We start from the raw sequence: 16,102 nt of genomic DNA, 5'->3' as shown, positions 1-16,102 counted from the left end.
GGCAGGGACAGGCCTGAGGCGGGTGCAGGGTTGAGAGCTTGGCCCAGGGGAGCTCGAAGCCGGGTGGTAGCTGCCCCAAGAACCAGGCTGCGCCGAGGGGCTCCCGGGCCCGGCTGTGTGCACTGAGTCCATTTAAAGCAGCCAGTGAAACGGCCAGGCCATGTGAGGCCAAGGGGCTGACACTTGGATCACAGGGTGGACGTCGCAAAGACCCTGGGCCTGCAAGCAGGCTCTGTGGGAGTGCTCGGCTCTTGAGGGTGGAAGGTGAGATGTGGGCAAATGTCTATAACTTCTCTTGGAGGAGGGAGGAGAGAGCCCCATTGCGCAGTCACCAGGCCAAGCAGTGCTTGCACCAACTGTTACTGGAATAGTCACACAATGGAAAGGACTTAAAGCCAAAGGACCAGATCTGGAAAGCCATGTAGATCCTACTGAAATCAGTACCTTTGGTGTTTAACTGCCCCCAGTTTAAGTCAGGTGTTTGGATGGAAGTGTAAAACCCCTGTGGTGTGTCCTAAGGGTTATATTAACAAATATTAATGAGATTGCCAAACCTACTTCCTGGGTGGAAAGTGGCTGCTTGTAGTGTATGCATCTGCAGTCTGATATTGGAGCACCATCCTTCCAAGGGCAGCACAGGAATCAGTTTCAGGAAATTGCTTCTTCCCCCTGCTGAGCTAAGCTTTTTCAGCAGGATAGGTATGTGAAACAATTTTAAACAATAACAAAGTAGAACATGTTTTCCTGTTCCTGTGTCGATCTCCAGTCCTGTCAGCAGCCTAAACAAAAGTGATACTTTTGAAAGGAGTGTGATGGAGTCCTGCCAGGCTGGGTCTACAGTCAGCTGGAACGAGTGATGGGAAGTGATGAACCCCCTCACTCCTACTAATCTCAAGGGCACAGTAACTGAAGCCTGCTAAGGATGCTTTTATTGCTATTAACAATTTCATTGTGATCATTTAAGCACGGGGTGTGGAAATGAAACCTGTGTGGGTGCACACTCAGAATTACTGAAAGAAAAGAAAGGCAAAAGTCCTCCAGAAAGCAAAGATGAGAGGACTGAGAAAGAAGGACAGAGACAGAGGAAGGGGAAAAAAACACAAATAATATTGATATACTTGTTTTTCCAAAGAGTGATGCCAAACGTAATGAGTGGCTGAAAAACATGTAAGAGATAAAAGAGCACTAAGCTGTGTTTAGAGAATTTGGCTGTCTCCACACCAGCGGAAGGTTGACTAGGTCTTGAGGGATGGTTGGGAGTGATCACACATACAAGTACCTGTATCAAGAAGCAAGCTTCAGCAGGATCTAGCTCCTCCCGCTCCTGTTCAATAAGCATACTGTGAGTATGAAAGAGAAACCTTGTTATGAACCATGTGCTGGGTGGCTAGGCCAGTTGACATCAGGGTGGTATATGCAGCTTTGCAATTAGTTTTTTAAAAATAAGTGTTCTCTGCTTTTATGTAATCTAATCCTCAACAAGCACAAACTATTTGCTTAGTGCTATCAAGTTTGTATATATTTGAAGAATCCAATCAACATAAAATTTCTAATAACCACCGCCCCTGTTCCAGCTAACCTCTTGTAATATGCTCCAGTCAGCTCTGAGACCTGAACGAACTTGTTTTTCTGTTTTTTTCATCTCCTTTGTTTTATACTAATTGCTTAGCCTAACTTCGCTGGGGTATGACCTTGGCTACAAAGTGCCTTTAGCTCAGATGGTCTCCTTAGTAAAGCTGTTTGGTAAAGAAGACCAGGAATAGTCCTAGCTGTCTGAGACAGGCAGAATTGCAATCTGCAGTTGCAGGTGTTCATACTCAGATGGGAAGGATACACCTGAAGTGATCATGAGCCATCATAGCAATTGCTAATGGAAGATGAAAGAGGAAAATAGCTACAATATTTTAGTTTTTCTTCTTTTTGGAGAAAAAAAAGGCAGTTAAATGTTCTCTTTTTTTCTCCTCTTACAATCTATTGTGTTTTTCTCAGTTGGAAACAAAAATATCAGTACCCATGCCTGATCGGACCTTTGCAAGCCCAGCTTTGGGAATCCTTTTGCTGCAGGATAAAAGAGAAAATAGGCCAAATTGGATTTCATTCTTCCACATGTTGCAATCTTTTTTTCCCCTTGTCCTTAAAGCCCCCCATTTTAGGCATCAGGTGAATCTGTGAGAATTCTTGTGTTCATTCAAAAAGATAATTTGGTTCTGCTCTTCCAAATTACTAAGGAAATCTTCAACCTATGAGAAAAGTTTGACCTAAGCTCTAAAACCTATGGAAAATAAGTGCCCACAACGATATCTGGCTTAAATCTCATGGTTTTTAAACCAGTCTTAGGAGTTTGAAAGATTTGTTTCATGCTTTTAAAATGCTCTGACCTGAAATAACACTCACAATGCTCTGTCCTCTCAACTCTGCCAATGCAGTTTAGCAGTGGGTCAGCCCCTGAACTGTTAATGGTATGGTATTTTATTCCCCTTTTAGAAATGTTACAGGACCATGAAACTAGAAGGGTCAAACACCTTGCAAAAGCAGAAAATTAAGATGGTATCATTTTGTGAGTGCAGTGAGTATTCTTTTCATCTTAGCTGACAAATCAGAGATTCAGGCCAGGCTGCGGTGTTATAGTATGCCCTGGTCCAGCTTGAACTGAGGTTTTCACATACTTAACTACTGCACTAATTACCTGGTCTGATTTGTCTTAACAGCTATTGGGAAAAGGATTTTTGATATGTACCTCAGCTCTGAAAAGTGCTGTTATTCCCGCTAATCTGGACTTACCAGGAGTGTTCCAGCTCCATGAAATATTTGTCAGACTTTGGTGAGAAAATCAGGTTTTGATGCTACTTTGTCAAATTTCATACAGCCACTTGGGCAGCTGAAATCTGTTCTGTCATGCTGCATCAGCTGCAGTAAAGCTTCATTCACGGAGCTTCAGCGTGCTTCTCATGTGGCATAAAAAGGGGGCATCAAGACAGTGGGACCACGCAGTTGGCACTTGAAGCTGAGTGTGCCTTTCCACAGTTGACACACTGATGAGAAGTAACCCAGTCTTACAGAAGGTTGTGTTGCTGCATACCCAGAAAAACATTTCTTTGGGGACTGAAATGCATTTGATTTAGTCTGACTAAACAATAATGTCAAGTCCAAGAAGCTATCATGTGTCCAGGATGTCTTGAACACATTCTTTTTTCCTGCTGGAGATTATTTCTGCATGCAGTATGAGAATTTTTTTACATTTGTCCAGGATTTCTCTGTGTCTGGTATTGCTATCAAGGCCCACCAAGCACAGACTTTGGCTGCGTACTATGTATTCAGTGAATATGATACTTTCAGAAAACGCTGGGCTTGCTGTGTATTTGTGATAAAGTCTCTGTAGCTGCACAGTGGGTCTGGGGATTCTCAAGGATTTTGGATGAAACTTCTTTGAATGTACAAATATGCAGCTCTTGCTTTGTTCTTTCTCAGAAGCATTGGACAAATAATGTGTGCACATTCACTTCTATCAGTGAATTCCTAAAAAATGTGATAGCCTTAACCCTGTATCTGTCTGCTAACTACCTGTCTGTGCCAGGTATGAAGTGACCTGGGATTTCCATGCACCATTTTCCAGCACTTAGATTGACAACAGCAACATGCTGCATAGATTTCAGTGAGGTACTGACTCCTCCTCATTCCCAGGTCACAGAAAACTCATCTGGGTGTGAGGATTGATGAGTGCATGTGTACAGCTAGAGTAAAACATTCAGATTTCATCACCAAAGGAACAATGCTTTACCAAGACTTCATTTTTTTCAGTAGTCAGGTTCACCTCCTCCTCTCTGAGTGCAAATCCATTCCATTCCAAATACCCATCCTCAATCCTGTGTACTTCACCCTAGCTTTACATCTGGCTCCTCCCAGAAGTGTCCACCCTCTCTGACTGTTTCATGGGAGAGAGACTCTCCCTCCCAAATGGGTTCTTTATGAAGCCCAGAAAACCAAGCCCTGGTGCTTGTTTGGAAAATTCGTACATAGCAACAGGGCAGACAAGGGTGAGACTAGGCAGGGACTCTGCATGTCCCCAGGCAGTGCAGTTTTTCCTGCTCTAGTTTAAGTCACACCCCATGGCCACCAGCCTTACACCATGAGACGTTTCAGCTCATTTCAGGTCAGGGTTGGGAGAGTACCTTATCAGCATGAGGGCCTTGCTCCTCAGGGACAGGGTTTGTTCTGTGGCTCTGAATGGCTCTTCCAATCTCTAATATAATTATTTTACTAACTACTTTAAATTCTAGATGCAAGGTCTGGAGCTGACCCTGGGCGTTGGCTGGGAGCTGGTGAAGGGACGTGGCGTGCTCGCAGCAGCTTACAGCAGGAAGTAGCATGTTGTGGCAGCCAGTTCCTTAACATGGATTTCACCTTCTGATACAGTGAATTGCATAACCCAGGCGAGCGGGGACGGATCCGGTCACTCCTCTCACCTCTCTCCCAGTTGCAGCGGGACATGGCTGTGGCCAGCTGCAGTCTTTATAGCCACCTGCTCATGACTCCCTGTGGTGTTTGCCATCTAAAATCCTCCTTCTTTCTTAGCTCCCAGACACTAGTGGTACCCACTTTGCTCCCATTCTTTCCTTATTGCTTTTCCCAAAATGAGCACCCAGGTTTACTCTTGGTCAGGTCAGATTAAACGCACCAGGAAAACACATGGTTGGGGTCAGAGACAGGGCTGAGTTTCAGAGTTATACACAACCACGTCCCCTTCCCTTCCCAGTGTAGGGCCCGCTGGGAGGTTATTGATTTGTAAGCAGGCTGCAGGGCTCTCTGCTGAGGACAAGATGGAGTGGTGCCTTCCAAAGCAGGGATTGATTGGCTCAACCTGTGCACAAGGAGGGGGTTGTTGCAAGCGCGGGCCCATGTCTGTGCTGATCCTGGGTATATCTGTCACAGGCTGACACAGGAGCAATTAGCCTTGGGCTGAATGTTTGCACTGTTGTGCTGGTGTGGGTTCCCTCTTTGCATTGTTAATGCCTCCTGGCTGATTTGGTGGTGTGGCAGAGAATGAGAGGTTGGTTTTAGATATATATGTTTTAAACCTGGGGTGATGATACACATGAGGAAATTGCTAAGGACATAAATGTAGGAAGAGTCACACTGGATCAGATGTATGCCTGCTGAGCTCAGTATTATTTCTCTCATGGAGGTCCATAGCAATGGCCTTGGAAAGTATGTAGAAGAGGGCCAGTGTAACAGCATCACTACCCCAGGATATTCTCCCCACCTTCAGAGATTCCTGTCTCAGAATTCCTGAACCACTAGCCTGTATTTTCTCATCCCAAACTGTCATCTGGCTACAGGCTTTTGCTTGTCTCTTTTACCCTTCCTCATTCCCCACAGGTAGCTGAATGCCTTGCCAGGGTCCATGAAGGTAACACAGAGTCTGCCTCTGGATTTGGGGTCCTATATTGTTACAGGAACAGGTATTTTTTAGTGTTGACAAGGAATTCCTTCCAAATTGTCTTGACAGGGATCTTCATGTATTTTGGTTTTGTTTTAATCTTCCTTTGCAACACTGGGTGCAGTTCACCTGGGATCATCTGATCTGGTCTAATCCTTCTCTAGAAGACAGGCCTGACACCCCACCTAGGGCAGCTTGCCATGGACTTTTATCGGGCCTCCCATTGCACAGCCCCGACCTTTGGTTGTTGCTAAATACACTCTCAGCTCTGCAGAGGCTAGAGAGGGACAAGGTTCCTGACATCAAATAAAGCAGCTCCTTTGTTTGTTAGCCTTTTGGGGAGGTGGAAGGGGAAGAGAAACAGGGATTTTGTTCTTTTTTTTTTTTCTCTGTAGACTAGAAAGGGAATGGCAGGTATGGAAGACTATTGTATAAAGCCTAACTAGCAAAAATGAGGAAAAACAGTACTTCCTGTGCTGTGTGATGAGATTTTTAGTTGGCTTAGCACTGGCTGTGGTCGCATAGTGTCTAAACTAGCTCATCTGGCCATTTAGGTCTGAATGTCACTTATGGACCACGTTGTCAGTAGTCCACAGCTGCATGAGCAGACAGCACTATGTCCTTTTCTGCCTGAATGTATTGATGTGAACTAAATGAATCATGGAAATCAATAGAAGATAACCAGAATGGAATGCTCTGTTTTGCTAGATCAGTTTAAAATCGGAAACCACTGCAGCGCTCTCTGTAGAACTCTCCCTGCCCCCATGTCCAGGGTACAGAAGGGTCACCCTGTAGCAGAAGGTATGCACACAGCAGATTTCCATTTCCTCAGCAAGTTGAATATCAACAAGCCCTGCCGGTAAAGGGAGGCAAACGCTGCTCTGCTGTCCAGGCAGTGGGGGTAGGGCCCTGCAAGGGAACTGGTTGTGCAAGTGGAGGTGGCACCTGCCTACCTGGGATGCACAGGTCTTAGTGGGATGCTGCAAATCTTGTGACAAACCAGTTCATATCGCTGGGCTTTGATTGCAGGGCAAGATGTTTATCCCATCATGCATACCTGTACATTTTATCTCAAGTGCTGCACGCAGCAAAGGGAGGAACAATTTGGGGAGAATGCACAGCAGGTGGAAGTGCTTAATCCACTGATCTCAGGCCAGACCTCCATGGGAGGACATGGATTCTCCATGAGGGTTTTGGGAATGTTTGCTGGTTGCCAAGAAATATCTTTCATTTAGAGCTGAAAACTATCCAACTAGACAGGGCTGAATTAATTTCTGACCTAAATACTCCCTGTTCCAGATGGGCTGTAAATCCTTAAATATGGGAATGAGGAGTGCAGAAGACATAGCTAGAGTAGCTCGTACAAGGAAAGGAATCATTCCTCTCCTGAACACTGAACATGTACAATAGACATACCCGTAATTATGTGATTACACCCTCTTTATACCTGGTCCTCCCCCTGCAGGGAGTGCCGAAATAAGTGGAAGGATGTGCTTGAGTTGCCAGATTAGAACCCCAAAGGGCTGGGCTCTCCTTTTGTTTTGCAAGATTTCCTATGTGATAGTCAGCAGAACTGCAGCAGAATGTATGTACACAGGAGATTAACATTTCACGAGCAAGTTTAATATCAGCATTCTCTACCTTGATCATTTGACTTTGTAACCTTAATGTGCTATTAGCATGGCTTCTTGTAGGTAATCCTTAAATAAGATCCTGTTTTTAATGGCCTTAAATACATTCCCTGTTTTTAAATCTTATATTATTTGTGCTTCCAACCGTTTTAAACCTGCTCCTGCAAGCATGGACTTGACTACCTGCCCCATTTTTCTGTTCTCTGCAAGTCCACATTGCGGGGGCTGCTTCCATTCCCTGCTTGTTTTAAATGCTACTTCAGCCCTGACTTTCATGCAGTAGTTCTTCCCTGCCTACTTCCCTACTGCGCTGCAGTAACAAACCTCCATCTGACATGTGTCAAAGCTGAAACAGCTTCTCCAACAAGTCCACTTATTTATTCTTTACTTTACAATTAAAAGGCCTTCTGAATTACTCACCTATTTGCAGTGCCATCTCTGTATTGCGAGTTTTGTGTTGCTGTGCTGGTTGGTACCCCTCTATCTCAAACTATGTCAGACTTTGGTAACTGTATTGCCTGTACTGGTTAAACTTCTTGGCCCAGGTTCTGTTCGTTACCTGGGAGTAAACTGACCCTAGCCTACAAATTTTATTGTGTTCACCACTAACTTTTGGTCTAGGTACTGAAAATACACCTTGTTCTGTCCTGCTACAGTAATTGGCCTCTTTTTGTGTGAGTAACTAAAATCACCTATTAGACCGGATCTCTCTCACTGTGAAGTTAACCTTCTTCCCCTGGTCAAGCAGTAGCACTGTCTACCAACTTTTTCATATTTCCAGCATTTGGACATTCCTGTCTGTACTGATTCTTTGCTGTCCGGTCCTTTTGACCAAAAAAACAGTCAACTGATGGTGCAGTTAGCAAACGTGGCTAACAGTTCACATCCTGTACTGGTTTTGGCTGGGATAGAGTTACAGTTCTTCACAGTAGCTTGTATGGGGCTGTGTTTTGCATTTGTGATGATAACACAGGTATGTTTTAGCTACTGCTGAGCAGTATTTGCACAGTGTCAAGGCCTTTCTGCTCCTCACCCTGCCCTGCCAGCAGGTGGGCTGAGGGTGCAAAAGAAGTTGGGAGGGGGAACAGCCAGGACAGCTGACTCAAACTGACCAATATTCCAGACCTTATGAAGTCATGCTCAGCAATAAAACTGGACGGTGGAGGATGGTGGGGGCTGCTGTGGCTTGGGGACTGGCTGGGCATTGGTTGGTGGTGAGCAATTGCTTTCTTTTGCATCACCTGTTTTTCTTGATTTTTATTTTCCCTCTCTTTGTTGTTTGGGGTTTTTTTCTTACTTTTTTCTTTTAAATTTCTTTTAAATTTAATTATTAAACTGCCTTTATCTCAACCCATGAATTTTTCTCACTTTTACTCTTCTGATTCTCCCCCATCCCACTGGGAGGGGGGTGACCGAGTGGCTGTGTGGTGCTTAGTTGCTGGCCAGGGTTAAACCATGACACATCCATAGTCCAGAGATGCCACTGGCAGGGCTGTATCCATCTGTGATGGTCAGGCAGCATGGTTTGGGTCAAGTGTCACGGGTCTGAGTCAGTTCTTGCTACCTTAAGTGCATACAGGATGGTTTTATAGAGAACCCAATGGACTGTTGACCAATAAAGCAGGTACAACATAAACTCCTCTGTGGACTGTCTCAAGTTTGAGATCCCCAGTGAACTCGTGGTGACACTGACTGATTGCAGAGGAGCATCAGAACAGAGCTGAGCATTCATTTCCCCATTAGCCTTGAAGAGCTAAATGCACTGTACGTACTGGCTCGGCCAAAGAGCTCCAGGTGATACAGTAACCTGCAGAGGGGTGCATATGCAAGGCACAGTGACTTTGCAGGTGCACTGCAGGACCCCGACTGCAACCAGTGCATCCAGTTTAGCACTGCACTGGCCATATGGTGCAGCTGCACATGGCAACAACCTCTCTTCACTGCCATCTGTGTCAACAGCAATTAAACATCAGTTTAGCTGGATCAGCAGCACTATAAATCTGGCCTGGAAGGCAGGGAATGCCAAGAATTAGAGCAAGACCCTCCCAGTAGACAGAAGCTGTGCTTTATGCTGTGCTGCTCTGAGTATGTGCAGCACTGGGCACTGTGGCTTCACCTCTCCCATAATCAGGAACTGTCTCAGGTAGAGGCCAGCTACACATAGACATTGCCTTTCAGTGCTAGTGTACTGGGTTTCCAACAGAAATCCCCAAATCCCAGCAGGGGCTTGGAGGGAAGGGGTGGAACCAGATCCCCCTGAGTTGCTGGCATCATGGGGGCACTGGCACCAAACAGGGGAACCTGTGGCTGCAGCAGGGATTGAGCTGCTGAGGGCACTGAGCCTCCAAATTGCTGCTGACACCTGCAGCTACATCCATCACTCCTGGTTATTCCTTACCAAGGAACTTTCCTCCCACCAGAATCTGACACAGCTCCTTTCTCCAAGAATCTTTTTTCCCTCAGGAGTTGAGCCCTGTGTTTGCTGAGTCCTAGCGCTTCTGGTCTCCTACCCTTTTCCGTGTTAGCCCCTTGGACCTGCCACAGTTTGACACAGAGAACTGAGCCCTTCTGCCTGTTTTACAGGAGTCACAGACTGGTCCCTCCCCAGGAAAGCACGAGGCAGCAAGTTCCTGAAGCCACGTCCTCATGCTCCATTGCCAGAGATTCCAAATTAACCAGGGATTCTGCAACGAGCTGCGGTCTGGATGTTTGCCATGGAAAGAGCACACTTTTAATAGTGTTCCAGGCGGCATGAGGAGCCGGCTGCTTGAGGAGGGGAAGGATACCTGTGCTGACATGGCTTTGCTTATTTTCCCTTGCTCTCAGGGCATCTTTTCCAGCTGGGTTTGAACAACGGCAGAGGGTAAGTCCTGGCAGCACTCAGACAAGAGCACTCTGCCTCTGCATGCAAAGTGATTAAGGCTAGCAACTGTCTCTCTTCCTCCAGGGGAATTCAGAGACTCCTGGAAGATAAAGAACATGAAAGGAGGAGCAGAAGCACAGCTGAGTATACATGCACTCCCTGCTGCTTCCCCAGGGAGGAGAAGCGTAGATAAACACATCCATGCAGGGAACTCTCCTAGTGCAGCTTCTTGCCTGAGGGACATGTGGCTCCTATCGACACCACAAATTGCCCTGAAAGCCTTTTCAAGGACAGACCTTGCCTGCAGTTCTGACCTGTCCTGCCAGACTAACACCCGGCAGGAAGGCAGGCTGCTGGGAAAAACACAGCTCTGGCTCTTTTCCTTTGGCCTCCTCTGGCGGCTGAACAGCAGCTGCTTTGGTTCAGAACATGCCCCACTTTCAGGCCCAAGTGCATTTATGAGATTACAGCCTGCCTTGGGCTGTTCCCCTCCACCCACTCCAGCCTACACATCTGATATAATTGTGGTGCCAAGGAGGGAAGGGTAACTGTGTATTTCTCCATGCAGAAGCTGTATCTGAACAGTTCATGTTTTAACCAAAGACAAACCTGAAGCCCCTAGGAATTGACCATGTGGTAATCAAGAGATATATCCTCTGTCACAATCAGTTTCCACCCGTGTAGCTCTCAGATTTGGACATGTAGTACTTGAAAAGATGAATTGCAGCAACCCCTAGGTTGGACTGTGCCACTCTGGATAAGTTTTAGGAAAGATGCAAGAAACAATTTTTCCAGAGCCTGGTTCCCCCTCTCAGGAGATGAAAGTGATATCTCAGTGACCCAGGAACCTGCTCACTCTTCCTCAGTGATTGCATTTAGGGAGCAAAGCACTTGATTTTTACTCTGTGCATGGTCAAATAATTTTCACATGCCAGTGCACTTCCTCCAAAGCACACTCCTGTCAAGATAGCCTTGGCTTCTCTCACTCATCTGGGGGTGCAAGCCCTCAGTTCAGTAACTCTCATCTGGATTGCTAGGCTACCATCTCCCTCTTCTCTACCCTCACCAACACAAAAAGGTCCAGCTGCACTTGTAAGAAAGCTGCACTTTAAGAACCTGGCTGACTCACAGGTCAGCACAAAAGTATTTATGCTGAAATGGGTAACAAATTATTGATTAAAAGGAGCATAAAGCTGGCTTTTATCAAAGCCCTCATTTATGGCAAGTTCCACTCATCTGCTGTGGTTTCCTTCTGTGTCCCCCAGCATACTTGGTGGTTTAAAGTTCCTTTGATTCTAGCGTTTGGCCTTTATTAACCTGGCTTTGCGGGAGGCAGGGAAGCATTCCCTGCACTATTTGTTAAAGGACCCCAAAGCTATTTCCTCTCTATTGTTTCCTTTCCTCCTACTTTTCTTGTTCCTGCCAGGGAGTGTAATGTCAGGCATGTAAAATGACCTTCAGAGAATATTCATAATAGATTTCAGATATCCCTCTTCTCCCAAACACCCACACATTGTAGAAACTGCCTGTGCTGATACAGCAGTAGCTGTTCACACAGTGTAATAGTTCTGCTCTGTAGTGCTGGTGGTTTAGGTAAATAAGCAAGGCAAGATATGTAGGAGATATAATGCCAAAAATACCTCTCCTAGCAAAACTGGCCTTGTTTTTTAACAATCCACAGCTCTTTTCTGAACTCTGCTGAGCTCCTCATCTCCATACATGGTGGCAGTGGGTTCCGCAGACACACTGAGCTGCAGACATTGCAAAGATCATACCTTAAGCCCTCCTGGCTGCCTATGTGAGGACTAGCTGAAAGGCAGAGCTCTAGAACACAGCAGGGACGCAAACAGCAAAGTCCTCCTCCAAGCTATTACTTCAAAGTCCATACTGTCATAACTGCTCTGCCAAAGATTTCTTCTGTTAAGACATGAGCAATCATGGAGAGACCTTGGATGGTGTCAGGCCCAGAAACCAAGACCTTTTTGTTGATTTGCAGTGCTGGGAAGAGAGGGAGCCTTGAATTCAGTCCCTGCTCTGCGCATCACTTACTTATTTAAGTGAAATGCACTTAATTTAGGGAAAGAAGAGTGTGAATGTGACCTCTTGGCAAGGGATGACTTGCAGCAGTTACCCAGGACAGCTCAGCTGATCTCACAGCGTCCTGCTGCCAAAAATGGGAAGACCTTCATCCTGCCATTGCCTCCCGATTATCTCATGCAGGCTGCAGAGCTCAAACTCCCATATTTCAATCCAGCAGCCCAAGAAAAGAAGCTTTAGACTAAGGCAGAAAATTGAACAATCTCAGCAAAGGGTTCAGCAGCTGGCTTGAGGGAGAGGTTTGCATGGGGAAGGGAGCAGAGGTGAAGTTACACAAGGTGTCAATGTCAGCCTAAGCCCAGACCATGGTTTTGGGGCTGTGAACCAGCCTCAATTATCCAAGCCAAGGTGGAGCAAGATCTGTTTTTAACCATCCTAAATACATTTATATTTATGGTATATAAAAACCTAACCAATACAAACAGGCATGCCTTAAATCCAGATTGGGAAGCAATTAGACAAAATTGTTATTATTTGTCCCCACCCAAAAGCAGCACAAAGGCAAGTCCCAAAGGGCTGGAGGTTTTGTGTCCTGCTGTGCACAATCCTCACCCACCTCACTGGTGGGGTGGCCCTGCGCAAGGGGTGCAGATTTGTTACTATTCCCTCTCTTGGCAGTGCTACAGTTTAACACAAAATGGGTCTTAGGAGTAAAGTCTATGCAGCTACTTATGTAGAAGAATCCATTTTCAAATTAATTTTAAAGCAACCTGCACATGGAAATAAGGGTTTCTGCCTTGTCTTGTTGATGATAAAGAAAGATGGGCTGCAAGATGAGCGTTAACGGGTCTTACGTAAGCATTTCCTGTACCTGAAGGCTGGCTCTTGTCTATCCTTCTTTTCCTAGAAGTTCCTGCAGGCAACTGGAAAAGTGTTTTTTCAACATGCTAGATAAAAAGCAGTGAAAAGATTATGTTTATTTGTGAGACTATCCAAATTTTTACTGCTCTCATTAACACAAAAACTGTTCAATACTTCATTGGATGCTCCCAAATCTGATGTTGCTGTCTGTTGCATAAACATAGGAGACCTTCCCCTTAAGACGAGGTTTGCTGACTGCAGACATTCTTTCTCCAATGCTCAATTAACATCACAGTGGAACTGCCTGGGCTCATATTCCAGGGACCGATGCCATTTTTCCTCTTCACCAATTCTCCCCCCCCCCCTTAATTCTCACATCACCTCTCGGGATATGAGTTAGCCCAGGTGATGGGCTCCTGAGCACCAGCAGTCAAACTGAAGAGCTCTACTGCATGGCTGCCCCTTCACCGGCACCAGGTCCCTGTCTGTGCTACTTGGGACTTCAAGGGTGTCTCTCATGGCTTCTCCAAGCTGCAGGAAGCCAAGATCCTACCTGAGGCCAAAAGATCCCAAGATCTCATGGTACAAAAGTTTCTGCCCACGAATTCCCAACAGACTGTACATTTCTTCTTGGCACTTCCACAGTCTGTGTGATCCTACTTTACATTTAAGAGTCAGCAGGAACCAAACCTGGATCCCGCGGAGGATATATCCATTCAGCACATCTCTCCTCTCACACTGAAGAGCAGGAGGAGCTTTCATTATTCACCACCATGAGCAACACTGCAGGGCATTCAAATTGCTGCCGTACTGATGTGAAGGCGGCCTTTGACCTGAGGCCTCACATCTCTCCAGGAAGCGTTCTACTGTCTGGGAAAAGCTGCCACCACCACCTCAGCTCCGCCCCAGTGCCACCCACCGACTACTCCCCAATATCAAGAATCCACATGTACCAATTTTTGAGAAGTGTCATTTACTCAGCATTAATCAAGCTGATATCCACAAGCCTGTTCTGCACAGTGGTGTCTTCAAAATGAAACTATTGCGCAGCACATATTTTAGTAACATGGACTATAATCTAGGTATTACAGGTCAAAACACATTCCCTAATAGACAGCAATCTAAGTGAAAGCGTGAAATTAGAGTGACATGATCCCACTATTTCATTGTGCCTGTGCAGAACCCAAATGAAGCTCTCCTGTGCTGCTAGGTACACTCCCTTGATGAACCTGTTCAGTTACTGGTCTTAGGCCTAAAAGACAAGAAGGGCAGGAGGAAAGCAGCACAGTTTTCATGTCAAGTGTGCACCTGAAACATTTAGCAAGGACACAGCACAAGACTCACTTCCTACCCAAGTGAGAGCCTTAATCACCAGACTACAGAGTTACACCTCTCCCTCTCCCATTAACAGATCTTGACTGCCCACAGCAGAGGTTTCTGATAGAGCAGCCCCATGTTCTACATTAAGGCAGAGTCCAAATCTTAAAAGTGCAGGTGCTCAAGCACTGGAAGAAGAAAGGACTTGTTTCTCCCTCACCAGCTGTCAGGATGCCTTTCTGGAAAATCTACTTGTGGCTGTGCCTGCCTTACAGACTCCTGCCAGCAAAAATGTTTTAGTTGAGGAACGACAGCCTTGTGGCAGCAACATTGCTAATCTTTAAATACAACCAATCTTGATTTTGGTGGCAAATACAACTTCTTCATCCCAGTGCAATGACAGTTCTGCCTTTACAGCTGCATTGGTACCAAAAGTGTTTATTAGCATAGTATACTGATACACCTCCTGCAGTAAGGCATGTCCTCTGTAACCCAAGACGATCACTGTAAAGCTGCTGTATTATTCATACAGGGGTTTGCAAATGGAGAATGCAAACTGGACCACAATTACCAAGAGATAAATACAGTGAGAACCATGGCTGCTGCAGCCTCCTTCAATTTTCAATCATCTTTGTGCCCATCTTTTAAAAGGCAGAGACCAAAACTGGACACAATATCCCAGCAGTGCTCCTACCAGCTGCTTTTACAGATGAGAAATTCCTTCCTGACTTCTCTGTTTAATACACACACGGCTGTTTTGCAGTCACTAGACACTGCTTGTCCAATGATTCAAATCCTTTTCTGGTTGGACTCTTCATTCTTGCTGCCTGGAAATACTGTGATCTTGCAAATTTTCTTTATTTGCCACTCTATCAGCCTATGCTGTCTGCAGACTCTACCTGTATCTTATTTCCAAGTACTCAGTTAATAAAACTGCATACAATGTTAGCTAAAATGCCTTACACACACGTTGAGCGCCATATGCTCTTAACGGGGTACAGTTGTCAGGTAGGATGAGGTTTTAGAGAACCTAAATGTTAGGGTTTGGGGCAGGGAATGTTTCCTCTGAAAATCAACAGAAGATACAGCCTTAAACCCTGTAACTGCTTTGGCTGTAGTTCAGACAATTTAAGCTGCCACGATGATTCAGTGCAGCAGTCCTGTCCTCCCCCTGCCCTTGTGCCAGCACCCACAGTTACATGGCTCTGTCACAAACTGATCAGCCGGAAAGACATCTCAGCATGTTTGAAAAACAGCTGCCACAGACAGAAGTGACAGAGAGCAGCCAGACAGTGGCAGATCAAGCTATTTGGCAAAATTGTCACGGTGAGCTGTCCCTGCAGGTCACAGGGAACCCTCCCACCAACGACATCCTTCCCACGTGGGCTCAGGTGAGGAGCTGGCTGTGCCAGCGCTGCGCTTCTTGGTGCTGCTCAGTCAGTGGATCCGGGCTGTGGGGCGACCAGCCGGGCTGTAGGTCAGTCAAGCCATGGGGTAGGCAGGCTGTGGTCAGTCAGGTGCAGGGCAGCCAGGCTGCGGGCTGCCAACCGGCGAGGCTGTGGGGTGGCGGAGCTGCCGTCACTCCGCTGGGCCTTGGCCCAGTCTGTCGCTGTCAGGCCGCGGGGCAGCCCAGCGGCAGGGCAGGCGGGGTGCCCGGCGGCTGAGCCCGGCTCCCCAGGCAGGTGCCCAGGGCCACGGCCCCCGTCCCCGGCGGCAGCGCCGGTGTCACTCGTGGGCCACGCGCTCCAGCGCCACGTAGAAGCTGTCCTTGTCGTCGAGGCAGTGCCAGCCGATGGGCCCCGCCTCACAGTCGGCGCACACCAGGAACTTGACATTGCCCACGTCGCGGGTGAAGCCCACGTTCTCGAAGGAGAACATGTCGCGCACCAGCCAGTGCTCCCGCAGCAGGTCCCCGCCGCCGCCCGCCGCCGCCGCCGCCTTCTTCCTCATGGCGGG

The 16,102-nt window shown here is 46.7% G+C and overlaps 1 protein-coding gene across 1 annotated transcript; it reads right to left on the bottom strand.

Annotated features, from left to right (window-relative positions):
- Positions 1-15,803: 15,803 nt before the first annotated feature.
- Positions 15,804-16,102, bottom strand: RABIF (RAB interacting factor; the record flags this gene model as incomplete). Its single annotated transcript, XM_010584749.1, has 1 exon — positions 15,804-16,102. A coding segment is annotated over one exon (231 nt), but the record flags the coding sequence as incomplete, so codon positions are not given.

Source organism: Haliaeetus leucocephalus, unplaced genomic scaffold (genome assembly GCF_000737465.1).
Source record: "Haliaeetus leucocephalus isolate CR32 unplaced genomic scaffold, Haliaeetus_leucocephalus-4.0 Scaffold1000, whole genome shotgun sequence".
NCBI lineage: Eukaryota > Metazoa > Chordata > Aves > Accipitriformes > Accipitridae > Haliaeetus > Haliaeetus leucocephalus.
The sequence above is the reverse complement of the archived record's forward strand: the minus strand, read 5'-3'. Positions and strand labels throughout refer to the sequence as shown.